The 14,408-nt window shown below is 41.6% G+C and overlaps 1 protein-coding gene across 2 annotated transcripts in view; it reads right to left on the bottom strand.

Annotated features, from left to right (window-relative positions):
- Positions 1–14,408, bottom strand: part of LOC133650144 (chemokine-like protein TAFA-1) — a 401,775-nt gene that overhangs the window by 72,979 nt on the left and 314,388 nt on the right. For both annotated transcript variants that reach the window (XR_009826188.1, XM_062047052.1), the window contains exon 3: positions 1,170–1,310. Coding sequence is in view for 1 of the 2 variants with exons in the window: in XM_062047052.1 (XP_061903036.1) it covers positions 1,170–1,310 (141 nt within the window). In the remaining variant the exon portion in view is untranslated. The remainder of the gene's footprint in view (positions 1–1,169; positions 1,311–14,408) is intronic.

Raw genomic sequence — 14,408 nt, 5'->3', positions numbered from 1 at the left:
GAGCACCGATTGAACGTATCAGAGAAACAAGTTACCACACATTAACACAAGTCAAAAAAAGCACGGATCACAGGACTTAATGACTACAGGCCGGTGGCGCTGACGTCTGTGGTCATGAAGTCCTTTGAGCGCTTGGTCCTGCCCCACCTCAAGGACATCACCGCCCCCCTCCTGGACCCACTGCAGTTTGCCTACAGAGCCAACAGGTCTGTTGATGATGCAGTGAACCTGGCCCTCCACTTCATCCTGGAGCATCTGGACTCCCCAAGAACCTACGCCAGGATCCTATTTGTGGACTTCAGCTCTGCCTTCAACACCATCCTCCCTGGACTGCTACGAGACAAGCTCTACCAGCTCAGCGTGCCCGACTCCCTCTGCAGTTGGATCAATGACTTCCTGACGGACCGAAGACAGCACGTGCAGCTGGGGAAGATTGTCTTGGACAGTCGAACCACAAACACGGGTACTCCTCAGGGTTGTGTACTTTCCCCCTGGCTCTTCTCCCTGTATACAAACTGCTGCACCTCCAGTCACCAATCCGTAAAGCTGCTCAAGTTTGCGGACGACACTACCCTCATCGGGCTCATCTCGGATGGCGACGAGTCCGCCTACAGGAGAGAGGTGGACCGACTGGCGTCCTGGTGCAGCCTCAACAACCTGGTGCTGAACGCCCAGAAAACAGTGGCTATGATCTTGGACTTCAGGAAAGTCAAAGCCCCACCATCCCCCCTCACCCTGATTGACTCTCCCACCTCCGTCTCCATTGTGGACTGCATCCGTTTCTTCATCAACCAGGACCTCAAGCAGGAGCCGACCATCAGCTTCCTCATCAAGAAGGCCCAGCAGAGGATGAACTTCCTGCGGCAGCTGAAGAAACTTAAGGTGCCTGCCGGATTATTCCCCACCTCTGCATCTGAGTCCTATTTCTGACCCAGGCCTGACAGTGCATGTTGCAAACAGCCTCTTTTAAGCAGTTGTGTTTAAAGGTAAGGCTTACAAAAACAAACTTAAGACAAACATGCAATGCAGTATTTTTTTTATCACAAACCTTCGAGTAACGCTATAAAAAAAGTTGAAGTTATAGATCCCGAAGCATCGAGAGGTACTTCTCACACATTTTTCCATTCATAAAAGCACTCAGCAAAGAATGTCCAGGCATATTTTCTCACCGTCCACACAAGAAGGTTTGTTGCGTGTTGTTCCAGCCACTTTGCCTGGTAAACAGGAGCACTTGACGGTCTGAGAGCGTTCCTCGATGCGATTCTTGTTACAGCATCTGTGGGCCGCGATCACCTCACACGTACCTCCCTCTGCAGAAAACATGGACAAGATATACCGGGTCATGAGACAACAAGCAGAGGCATCTACTAAAAAGTCTGCTATAATATGTGATTGTATAGTTCAAATCTAAATAACACACAGAGGTCTGATTAAAAGATTTACAGAAAAACTACAGCATATATTTTCCTGAAGCTTTGTGTCACATGGCCTAAAAAAAAGAGTCAAAACTATAAAACCCAAAACCAGTGAAGTTGGCAGGTTGTGTAAATCGTAAATAAAAACAGAATACAATGATTTGTAAATCCTTTTCAACTTATATTCAATTGAATAGACTGCAAAGTTCGAACTGGAAAACTTTATATTTTTGCAAATATTAGCACATTTGGAATTTGATGCCTGCAACATGATTCAAAATAGCTGGCACAAGTGGTAAAGAAGACTGAGAAAGTTGAGGAATGCTCATCAAACACTTATTTGGAACATCCCACAGGTGAACAGGCTAATTGGGAACAGGTGGGTGCCATGATTGGGTATAAAAGAAGATTCCATGAAATTCTCAGTCATTCACAAACAAGGATGGGGCGAGGGTCACCACTTTGTGACCCTCGCATGAGCAAATTGTTGAACAGTTTAAGAACATTTCTCAATGAGCTATTGCAAGGAATTTATGGATTTCACCATCTACGGTCGTAATATCATCAAAATGTTCTGGAGAAATCACTGCACGTAAGCGATCATATTACGGACCTTGGATCCCTCAGGAGGTACTGCATCAAAAAGCGACATCAGTGTGTAAAGAAAACCACTGTCAGTAACTACAGTTTGTTGCTACATCTGTAAGTGCAAGTTAAAACTCTACTATGCAAAGCGAAAATCATTCATCCACAACACCCAGAAATGCCGCTGCCTTCGCTGAGTCCGAGCTCATCTAAGATGGACTGATGCGAAGTGTAAAAGTGTTCTGTGGTCTGACGAGTCCACATTTTAAATTGTTTTTGGAAACTGTGGACGTCGTGTCCTCCGGACCAAAGAGGAAAAGAACCATCCGGATTGTTATAGGCGCGAAGTTCAAAAGCCAGCATCTGTGAAGGTATGGGGGTGTATTAGTGCCCAAGACATGGGTAACTTACACATCTGTGAAGGCACCATTAATGCTGAAAGGTACATACAGGTTTTGGAGCAACATATGTTGCCATCCAACAACGTTATCATGGACGCCCCTGCTTATTTCAGCAAGACAATGCCAAGCCACGTGTTACAACAGCGTGGGTTTGTAGTAAAAGAGTGCAGGTACTAGACTGGCCTGCCTGTAGTCCAGACCTGTCTCCCATTGAAAATGTGCATTATGAAGACTAAAATACCACAACGGAGACCCCGCACTGTTGAGCAACTTAAGCTGGACATCAAGCAAGAATGGGAAATAATTCCACCTGAAAAGCTTCAAAAATTTGTCTCCTCAGTTCTCAAATGTTTACTGAGTGTTGTTAAAAGGAAAGGCCATGTAACACAGCGGTAAAAATGCCCCTGTGCCAACTTTTTTGCAATGTGTTGCTGCCATTAAATTCTAAAGTTAATGATTATTTGCAAAAAAAACCAACTTTCTCTGTTCGAACATTAAATATCTTGTCTTTGCAGTCTATTCAATTGAATATAAATTGAAAAGGATTTCCAAATCTATGTATTCTGTTTTTATTTACGAATTACACACGTGATCAACTTCACTGGTTTTGGGTTTTGTAATACATAAACAACATGCCGAGCAATAGGTCAGGCTGATTACAAAAAATAAACACTAATAAAAAAAAATATTGCAAAAGAATGGACTCATGAAAAAATGTATCAAAAATACATTTGGATACAGTTATTAGCCAACATTTTTGCATTTAAGAAACTTTTCTGTGACTTTTGCCACAATCTTCTTTTGATTGTTAGAGCTTATCCTGAATGCAGCTGGAATAGGCTCCAGCACCCCCCGCAACCATGAGAGGGACAAGCGGTAGGAAATGGATGGATGGATGGATGCCACAAGTGGTGAACAAGTGTATTACAATTAAGGTTGCCAACCTTTCTTTTAAAAACAAAACTGCCCCATATTTAAAAACAGATGTATGCATCTGTTATTTAGCTGAAAAAGGACACACTTGATCTAATATAAAAGAGTTAATCAAAAATCTTCTATACAATTTCAATAGATCTCATTGACAACAGTTTGCCCCTGGCTAAGCTAATCAAACTTATCGCTCACCTATCAAACACATTGTTGTTCAACTTTTCTGGCATCTCTATCTCGTCTCTTTGCCTTGGCTGTCACTCTGCTCTGCTTTCACTTAATGACTGATAGTATAGTATCTGCTAGTCTGAGAAATAACATGTTTGCAGATGGTAAAATAGTACATTCGTTCTGGAGCAGTTCGCCGGGCAGTTCTTGTTAGCTGGGGTCCATCTTCTTAGGCAGATAATAAAGTTATTATTATTATTATTACCGTATTTTTCGCACTATAAGGCGCACCGGATTATAAGGCGCACCTTCAATGAATGGCCTATTTTAAAACTTTGTTCATATATAAGGCGCACCACATTTTAAGGCGCATAGAATAGACGCTACAGTAGAGGCTGGGGTTACGTTATGCATCCCATAGTTGCGAGACCTGTTGTGGCTCAATATTGGTCCATATATAAGGCGCACCGGGTTATAAGGCGCACCGTCAGCTTTTGAGAAAATTGGATGTTTTTAGGTGCGCCTTATAGTGCGAAAAATACGGTATTAGTTACTATAATGTGTGACATGCGCATTTGGTTATCACCTATTTTGCCCAAGCTAGGCATAGTAACGGTAAATCTGTCGATGGTAGGACTCTACTGACAGGTTCAATGAAAAACAATAATAATGCTTAGAGAATGTCAATGGACACTCAAACACTTTCACCAACATCATGCCTGACGCAGTCAATTTTGGTGTTATGAACTCAAAGACCTGAGATGACATGATCATTTCGGGTTATAGGGACTGGTTGCCTGGCTGCTTGGGGAGAGATATCATTTGGCTAGATACAGTATCCTCCAAGTCCTGCAGGACTCGCTACGATCCTTGCTCGGACCATGAATCTTTGGGCACCACACGATTTGATTCCATTCAATTCTTGGGGGCAGAGATTGGATTCAGATTCGATTCTCGATTCATAACGATTCTCGTTTCAAAATCAATACTTTTTTAATAACATTGGATGCCAGTTACAGTATATGATTAACTACATTCCTCCATAAAATAGATAAACCGCTCTGATTAATGTATATATTACTTAAAAGAAAATGTGTTTTGTTTAATAAAATTCTACTCAGACATTTAATGAAGTCAAATACAAATAAGGCAACAAGCGCAGTATCCAACACTTATCTTTGCTAAAGTAAATCTGTACAGCAGCTATGGGCATCTACATCAATCAGTAGGATTTGTGCACAGGAAAGATTAAAAAAATAAATAAATACAAATAAAAAATATTTGTTTTAAATAAATCGATTTTTGATTTTTTTTTGTAATCGTTACAAATAAGAATAGCGTTTCATTTGAAAATCGATTTTTTTTGGACACTCCTAATGCTCGCTAATCAATAAAGTATGCTGTCATTCAACAATTTATCAACTGCGTCTGCCTTGCTTCATCACACATCACAGCCAGCTAGTGATGTTGGGAAATTGTGTTAGATGTAAATATAAACGCAATACAATGATTTGCAAATCCTTTTCAACCCATATTCAATTGAATGCACTACAAAGACAAGATATTTGATGTTCAAACTCATAAACTTTATTTTTTTTTTGCAAATAATAATTAACTTAGAATTACATGGCTGCAACACGTGCCAAAGTAGTTGGGAAAGGGCATGTTCACCACTGTGTTACATGGCCTTTCCTTTTAACAACACTCAGTAAACGTTTGGGAACTGAGGAGACACATTTTTTAAGCTTCTCAGGTGGAATTCTTTCCCATTCTTGCTTGATGGACAGCTTAAGTTGTTCAACAGTCCGGGGGTCTCCGTTGTGGTATTTTAGGCTTCATAATGCGCTACACATTTTCAATGGGAGACAGGTCTGGACTACAGGCAGGCCAGTCTAGTACCCGCACTCTTTTACTATGAAGCCACGTTGATGTAACACGTGGCTTGGCATTGTCTTGCTGAAATAAGCAGGGGCGTCCATGGTAACATTGCTTGGATGGCAACATATGTTGCTCCAAAACCTGTATGTACCTTTCAGCATTAATGGCGCCTTCAAAGATATGTAAGTTACCCATGTCTTGGGCACTAATACACCCCCATACCATCACAGATGCTGGCTTTTCAACTTTGCGCCTATAACAATCCGGATGGTTCTTTTCTTCTTTGGTCCGGAGGACACGACGTCCACAGTTTCCAAAAACAATTTGAAATGTGGACTCGTCAGACCACAGAACACTTTTCCACTTTGTATCAGTCCATCTTATATATATATATATAACATATTTTCTGGTTTTCTGACTCCAAAGGATTTTTGACCGTAGTGGCATTTTGTCGTTTGGAAACAGACGCGATGAAGCCAGCACGGAGCTAATTTTTGTCTAACAAGAAAGCTAGCGGCCATCAATCAGGTCAGCCGGTCTTGCTTGCCATTATTTATTTATCACTGATTTGGCAACTGAGTATACCTCTGCGGCCCATACGGACCACAGCTTGGAAACATATTTTTGGCGACCCAACAATGGACCACAGCCCTATAGTTACACATTGCACTAGCAGTTGGACTGCAATAAAGTTTGCTGCGTGTAGCATTCATTTTGCCTTATCAGAACTCCCAACTCGCCAAAGACATGCACCTGGGGATAGGTTGATTGGCAACACTAAATTGACCCTAGTGTGTGAATGTGAGTGTGGATGTTGTCTGTCTATCTGTGTTGGCCCTGCGATGAGGTGGCAACTTGTCCAGGGTGTACCCCGCCTTCCGCCCGAATGCAGCTGAGATAGGCTCCAGCACCCCCGTGGCCCGAAAAGGGACAAGCGGTTGACAATGGATGGATGGAAGAACTACCAACTGTAGGATTGCATGTAGAACGAAGCATCAGGGTTGTTTCGTCAAATAAGTTAAATTATTACTTGGCATTCTACTCATCTAGTATACACAGCACATACACTATATTGCCAAAAGTATTCGGCCACCTGCCTTGACTCACATATGAACTTGAAGTGCCATCCCATTTTCTAACCCATGGGGTTCAATATGATGTCGGTCCACCTTTTGCAGCTATTACAGCTTCAACTCTACTGGGAAGGCTGTCCGCAAGGTTGGGGAGTGTATTTATAGGAATTTTCCACCATTCTTCCAAAAGCGCATTGGTGAGGTCGAGAAGGCCTGGCTCTCAGTCTCCGTTCTAATTCATCCCAAAGGTGTTCAGGTCAGGACTCCGTGCAGGCCGGTCAAGTTCATCCACACTAGACTCTGTCATCCATGTCTTTATGGACCTTGCTTTGTGCACTGGTGCACAGTCATGTTGGAAACGGCAGGGGCTCGCTCCAAACAGTTGCCACAAGGTTGGGAGCATGGAATTGTCCAAAATGTTTTGGTATCCTGGAGCTCAAAGTTTCTTTCACTGGAACTAAAGGGCCACACCCAACACCTGAAAAACAACCCCACACCATAATTCCTCCTCCACCAAATTCCACACTCGGCACAATGCAGTCCGAAATGTACCGTTCCCCTGGCAACCTTCAAACCCAGACTCGTCCATTAGATTGCCAGATGGAAAAGCGTGATTCATCACTCCAGAGAAGGCGTCTCCACTGCTCTAGAGTCCAGTGGCGACGTGCTTTACACCAGTGCATCCGACGCTTTGCGTTGGACTTGGTGATGTATGGGTTGGATGCAGCTGCTCGGCCATTGAAACCCATTCCATGAAGCTCTCTGCGTACTGTACGTGGGCTAATTGGAAGATCACAAGACGTTTGGAGCTCTGTAGCAACTGACTGTGCAGAAAGTCGGCAACCTCTTTGCACTATACGCTTCAGAATCCAATGACCCCTCACTGTCAGTTTACGTGGCCTACCACTTGGTGGTTGAGTTGCTGTTGTTCCCCAACTCTTCCATTTTCTTATAATAAAGCCGACAGTTGACTTTGGAATATTTAGGAGCAAGGAAATTTCACGACTGGATTTGTTGCACATGTGGCATCCTATGACAGTTCCACGCTGGAAATCACTGAGTTCCTGAGAGCGGCCCATTCTTTCACAAATGTTTGTAAAAACAGTCTCCATGCCTAAGTGCTTGATTTTATACACCTGTGGCTGGGCCAAGTGATTAGGACACCTGATTCTGATCATTTGGATGGGTGGCCAAATACTTTTGGCAATATAGTGTATCTTGTATTGGATGTCATGGGACTGTGAAGGTGTGCTTAATAAAGCGTCTAGCGGGTGTGGTTTGGTCCTGAATTATTTGCTGCATCCTGTGAGTCATAACACTTGAATGGCTGAGACCTCTGAGCTCCCATCATGGCTGCACTGCAATAAAACATTAACTCCCAGCTATATGTGACATCATTTAGTCTGAAGGCAGCACAATAGCTCTGTGGCTGACAAAGGAGGATGTCGAAAAAAGACTTTGAAAAGAAAAGGCGACATGTTCAGCTGGAGCTAGTGGGTCAAAATAACAATAAGGAGGATGGCTCAGGGGAAGGGGTGGCGGGGCTGATGGCGTCGGGGGACATCCTGGAATAAGGGAGACGGCAAAAGAGAACGCTAGAGGACGAGGTGTGTCTGCCTGCCAGGCAGCGGCCGTGCCAGTGAGTAATGAGGGAGGCTCTGGAAGTGCCCCCATCACACAATTATAAAGCGACGGGCTAATGCAGCCAGCGGAGCTGCAGGAGAGAGACCCTCCATCACTCCACTCCTCTTTCCCTGTGCCCCGGGAAAAACTCTTTATCTTTTCTTGACAGGCACTGCAACAGGCACCTGAGTCCAACAATTAAAGTGGAACCCATCCCAGGACGGAGGAGAAAAAAAGGGTGAAAAATACCAGAAGATTAGGGGTGGGGGTGAGTGGCGATGTTGTAGTGGGGCCCCAAGCTCAGGAGGGCCCCTGGGCTTTTGTAAAGTTTTCTTCTATTTAAATGTGTCATTTAAAAACAAACACATCATATATGTTGCCCTTCAGGAGTCTTGTTTGGTGCCACACTGCAGTTTGCACACAGTAAATTATTTCCCACTGTGGGGGGAGATGTAGCCATTGCTGCCTGCAGGAACAAAAGTCATCGCCGCTGTCCGTGGTGCTGAGGACGAGCACCATCGGCCAGGGGTGGGACATGTGCTGACGACGAGACACAGCTGGCAGGTGATTAGATTTCACAGGTGGTACGTGTTAATCTAATCCTCTGTTGTCTTTAACAGTGAGCGGCCGGGTGCAGGAGGAGGAGGAGGAGGAGGAGGAAGTTTGGAGAGAGACTGGAAAGTCCTGGAAGAAAGCGTATCATTTGATGGTTGTGTTGAAAAACTATTGTGAACTCTGTACGTTTGGATACTTTGACGTGCATATCCGTGGAACCGCAAGACAACGACTTCTACCGCCACATTTAAAATTGTATTTCAAGAAATTTCCCAAGTTTTAAGAGCTATTTACTTATTTTTAGTCATTGACTGTACATCATAATCTTAATTTTAGCCTGCAAAATTGTATTTTGTCTATTGTAGTTGAACAATTTTAAAATTGAGTAAAAGAGAATGTACATTTTAGTTTTCCACACATACAGTTCAGGCCAAAAGTTTGGACACACCTTCTCATTCAATGGGTTTTCTTTTTTTTCATGACTATTTACATTGTAGATTGTCACTGAAGGCATCAAAACTATGAATGAACACATGCAGAGTTATGTACTTAACAAAAAAAGGGGAAATAACTAAAAACATGTTTTATATTGTAGTTTCTTCAAAGTAGCCACCCTTTGCTCTGATTAGTTTTTCGCACACTCTTGGCATTCTCTCGATGAGCTTCAAGAGGTAGTCAGTCACCTGAAGTGGTTTTCACTTCACAGGTGTCATAGTTTCGATGCCTTCAGAGACAATCTAAAAGGTAAATAGTCATGAAAGTGGAATGTGGAACCCATCCCAGGACAGAGGAGAAAAGAGGGTGGAAAATACCAGAATATTGGTATTTGGGTGAGTGGGGATGTTGTAGTGGGGCCCCAAGCTCAGGAGGGCCCCTGGGCTTTTGCAAAGTTTTCTTCCATTTAAATGTGTCATTTAAAAACAAATACGTCATATATGTTGCCCTTCGGGAGTCCTGTGTATGGGGGCGCATAATTTTGTGTCACACCGCAGTTTGCACACTACAAATTATTTGTCACATTTAAAATTGTATTTCAAGAAAAAGCTATTTACTTAATTTTAGTCATTGACTTTACATCATAATCTTAATGTTAGCGTGGAAAATTATATTTTGTCTACTGTAGTTTAAAAATGTAAAAATTATCTTGTATCGTGTATCGGACACCTCGGTCTCCTTAGACGCATCCTCGCTCATCCAAGTGGACTGGACACTGGCGGAGAGTTAGTGGGTGGCCGAGGGTGGAGTCGGCTCTCTTGGTTGCTTTGTTGGGTCTGCTCCTGTCTCTGGCCATGCTCCCCCACACCCCAGCAGACGATGGCGTGGATCACCGCAGAGGCCACCACAGTGTATATGTTTTTTTTGTTGGTTTTAATTTTGTAGCTGTATGTAGAAATGGCTGGTTGCATCACCTGTGCTGTTTTAATATATTTAATGTCCTTTGTGTTCTTTGATGTTTCCCTCTTACACACACGCTAATGTGTGCTATGGCTATGAGTTTTACCTGTTTCTCACCTTTTTTGTAAGGGGCGCCGGAAGTTGGCAGACCCGTCAGCAATCCTGTTCTATCTCCCTGTAATGTTTGTCTGCTCTTGAATGGGATTGTGCTGAAAATCGTAATTTCCCCTCGAGGATTAATAAAGTATTTCTGATTCTGATTCTGATTCTGAAATTGAGTAAAAAAAAAAATACATTTTAGTTTTCCCCACATACGAAAAAAAAGAGTGTTACATCAAGGATTGCAAGTTGAATAATGTTTTTTATTTATTTATTTATTTATTTAATAAAATAATTATTTCTAGCCTAAAAGTCCTGCTAATTTCTAGATAGACACATTTTTATTTAGAATTTTTTGTCAAGTAAAATTACCTAACTCCATGGACAAATAATTTCTGTAGTTTTTAGTATTTTTTTTTTGTAAAATCTAGTCTTTATATTTTGTCAGCTCTTTTTTTCAGTTATTTCACCTTTTTTTTGTTAACTCCACGTGTGTTCATTCATAGTCGTGATGCCTTCAGTGACAATCTACAATGTAAATAGTCATGAAAATAAAGAATACGTGTGGAATGAGGAGGTGTGTCCAAACGTTTGGCCTGTACTGTACTTCTGAAACGTTTGTTACATCCATGATTGCAAGTTGAATAATGTTTTTTTTTAAAATAAAATACTTATTTCCAGCCTAAAAGTCCTGCTAACTTCTAGATAGACATTTATTTAGAATGTTTTATCAAGTAAAATCTAAATAATTTCTGTAGTTTTTAGTATATTTTTTGTAAAATCTAGTCCTTATATTTTATATTTTGCCAGCTTTTTTTTTGCAGTGCACATATTTTACTTCAATTTCTAAAAGGGAACCGTCTTGTGGTGAAAAGAGCCATTCTACTCCCACTGACGACAACTGCTATGTTTTTTTTTTCCTGGAATAGCTGAAATGTTTGCAATAAATTACAGACACGGTCCTTCCAGCAGCTCAAATACATTTGGTGAGCTTCCATCCTTCATTTTCACCGGCATCTGCTGTGGTCACACCAAAGGCCGCTCAGTCCTGGATTAAGAGGTAAACATTTGCAGTCCTGGTGGGCCGCTCAGTCATGCACTATTAATGCACCTCTCTCAACACTTGTTAGGGATGAGAAACAACACACTCTAAAAGTAGCAGTAAAAATATCCCCTGAGTGTGTTCGAGCCCCGAACCTCACTGTGTTGGCTTGTTGAATATTTTACTGGGTGACCTCGCGACCTGCACTTGCTTTCCAGTATAAGCGGAGTGACGGGTTTGCAGAGCATGGCAGCCACTGCAAAACCCTCTGAGTAACCTTCATATGCTGTGCTGATTAGTAAAACCCGTGCGTGATCAACAAACATTTGACAAGACAACAGAACACATCCCTTATTCCCTCATCAATTATATTCACATTACATTTGCCCTTTTTGTTGTTTGTAACACATCCTGACCTGCAAACGTTCATCAAAGTCATACGACACTTCTTGTTTGTTAAAATGTCCGATATCTCGATCAAACTTGAGTTATTTGTTGCGTGGGTGGGATAAATAAAAAAAATCTGAGCAGCTACAACATATCCATTGGGAGATTAAGTTCCATGTAGTACAAATTGGAGATGGAAACAGGCTTTGAAATAAATTAATACAAATGCTTGGAGAATCAATCTCAAAACTTCAAACATGCTCTAAACCAGGGGTGTCAAACTCATTTTAGATCGTGGGCCACATGGAGAAAAATCTAATCCCAAGTGGGCCGGACTGGTAAAATCACGGCACGATAACTTAAAAATAAAGAGAACTTCAGATTATTATTTTTTGTTTAAAAATAGAACAAGCACGTTCTGAAAATGTACAAATCATAATGTTGTTGTTTTTTTACCCTTACACGTTGCAGTTAATAGTATTCTATCTTTATTTGTCGTTATTTATATTTTCTGAATAAATTATGTGATGTTCATCAGTCAACTCATTGGTGTTAATTTTCACTCTATCAAGACAAGAAAATATATCAAAATCAAATTACAGGATGTTATTTATGTAGTTTGATCATTTTCCTCGACTGATGTACTAACACCACATGGTTTACTTTGTACATATGTAGCATCATCTACAAAGATACAAATAGTTCCTATTGCGACATCTAGTGGACACATTTAGAACAGCAGTTTCTTTCATTCAAAAATTTCAGGTTAATTTTTACACTCAGCAAACTAATACCGCGGGCCAGATCCGGCACTTGGGTCGAACGTTTGGCACCCTGATGTAAAGGTTGGCTGGCCGAGGGGGTCGAACATTATTGATTTGTTATGAATGGTTGCTAAAGGTCTACTGAAACCCACTACTACCGACCACACAGTCTGATATTTTAGATAGATAGATAGATAGTACTTTATTGATCTATCTATCTGAAATATCAGACTGTGTGTTTTATATATCAATGATGAAATCTTAACATTGCAACACATGCCAATACGGCCGGGTTAACTTATAAAGTGCAATTTTAAATTTCCCGCTAAACTTCTGGTTGAAAACGTCTATGTATGATGACGTATGCGCGTGACGTCAATCGTTGAAACGGAAGTATTGGTACCCCATTGAATCCAATACAAAAAAGCTCTGTTTTCATCTCAAAATTCCACAGTATTCTGGACATCTGTGTTGGTGAATCTTTTGCAATTTGTTTAATGAACAATGAAGACTGCAAAGAAGAAAGTTGTAGGTGGGATCGGTGTATTGGCGGCTGGCTGTAGCAACACAACCAGGAGGACTTTGACTTGGATAGCAGACGCGCTAGCCGAATGCTAGCCGCCGACCGCACGGATGATCGGGTGAAGTCCTTCGTCCTTCCGTCGATCGCTGGAACGCAGGTGAGCACGGGTGTTGATGAGCAGATGAGGGCTGGCTGGCGTAGGTGGAGCGCTAATGTTTTTTATCATAGCTCTGTGAGGTCCCGTTGCTAAGTTAGCTTCAATGGCGTTGTTAGCAACAGCATTGTTAAGCTTCGCCAAACTGGGAATTATTAACCGTGTATTTACATGTCCATGGTTTAATAGTATTGTTGATCTTCTGTCTATCCTTCCAGTCAGGGATTTATTTATTTTGTTTCTATCTGCATTTGAGCCCGATGCTATCACGTTAGCTCAGTAGCTAAAGAGCTTCGCCGATGTATTGTCGTGGAGATAAAAGTCACTGTGAATGTCCATTTCGCGTTCTCAACTCTCATTTTCAAGAGGATATAGTATCCGAGGTGGTTTAAAATACAAATCCGTGATCCACAATACAAAAAGGAGAAAGTGTGGAATCCAATGAACCCTTGTACCTAAGTTACGGTCAGAGCGAAAAAAGATACGTCCTGCACTGCACTGTAGTCCTTCACTCTCACTTTCCTCATCCACAAATCTTTCATCCTCGCTCAAATTAATGATCGTCGCTTTCTCGGTCCGAATCTCTCTCGCTGCATTGTAAACAATGGGAAAATGTGAGGAGTCCTTCCTCCGGTGACGTCACGCTACTTCCGGTACAGGCAAGGCATTTTTTTATCAGCAACCAAAAGTTGCGACCTTTATCGTCGTTGTTCTATACTAAATCCTTTCAGCAAAAATATGGCAATATCGCGAAATGATCAAGTATGACACATAGAATGGATCTGCTATCCCCGTTTGAATAAAAAACTATTCATTTCAGTAGGCCTTTAAACTCCACCTGTAATTTAGTGAGCTACCTGGAAACATTTACTTTTAAATTTTACTGAGGTATTGTTATTGTATTTATTCCTTATTTTCCTTCTTTTTTTCAGTTTTTACCTTTTGTTTTTAAAATACCTTGTCCAGGGTGTACCCAACCTTCTGCCCGAAAGCAGCTGTGATAGGCTCCAGCCCCCCAGGGACCATGAGAGGGACAAGTGGTAGAACATGGATGGATGGATAACTAAAACAGGGACATGCGATTGTTTTGATTTAAAAAAAAAAAAAAAAAAAAAAAAAAAAATGGCAGAAAATAATTGAGAAGTTCTGGACCATGCCAACCGGCGGGTGTTCATGGGACTCTTGTTATTCTTCTTACTGTTTTCTTTTTATTGTGAACTGTTCGGTAGCTTAAAAAAGAAAACTGCAATACAACTTGAACTGGAAGTCGAAGCGGATTTTAAACCAGAGGTGTCACACATACGGCTGAGTTTGCTTAGTATAAAAATTAACCTGAACTTTTTGAATGAAAGAAACTGCTGTTCTAAATGTGTCCACTGGATGTAGCAATACCAATTATTTGTATCTTTGTAGATC

The sequence above is a fragment of the Entelurus aequoreus genome, linkage group LG01 (genome assembly GCF_033978785.1).
Source record: "Entelurus aequoreus isolate RoL-2023_Sb linkage group LG01, RoL_Eaeq_v1.1, whole genome shotgun sequence".
NCBI lineage: Eukaryota > Metazoa > Chordata > Actinopteri > Syngnathiformes > Syngnathidae > Entelurus > Entelurus aequoreus.
Note: the sequence above shows the minus strand (reverse complement) of the source record. Positions and strands in the feature narration are given on the sequence as shown.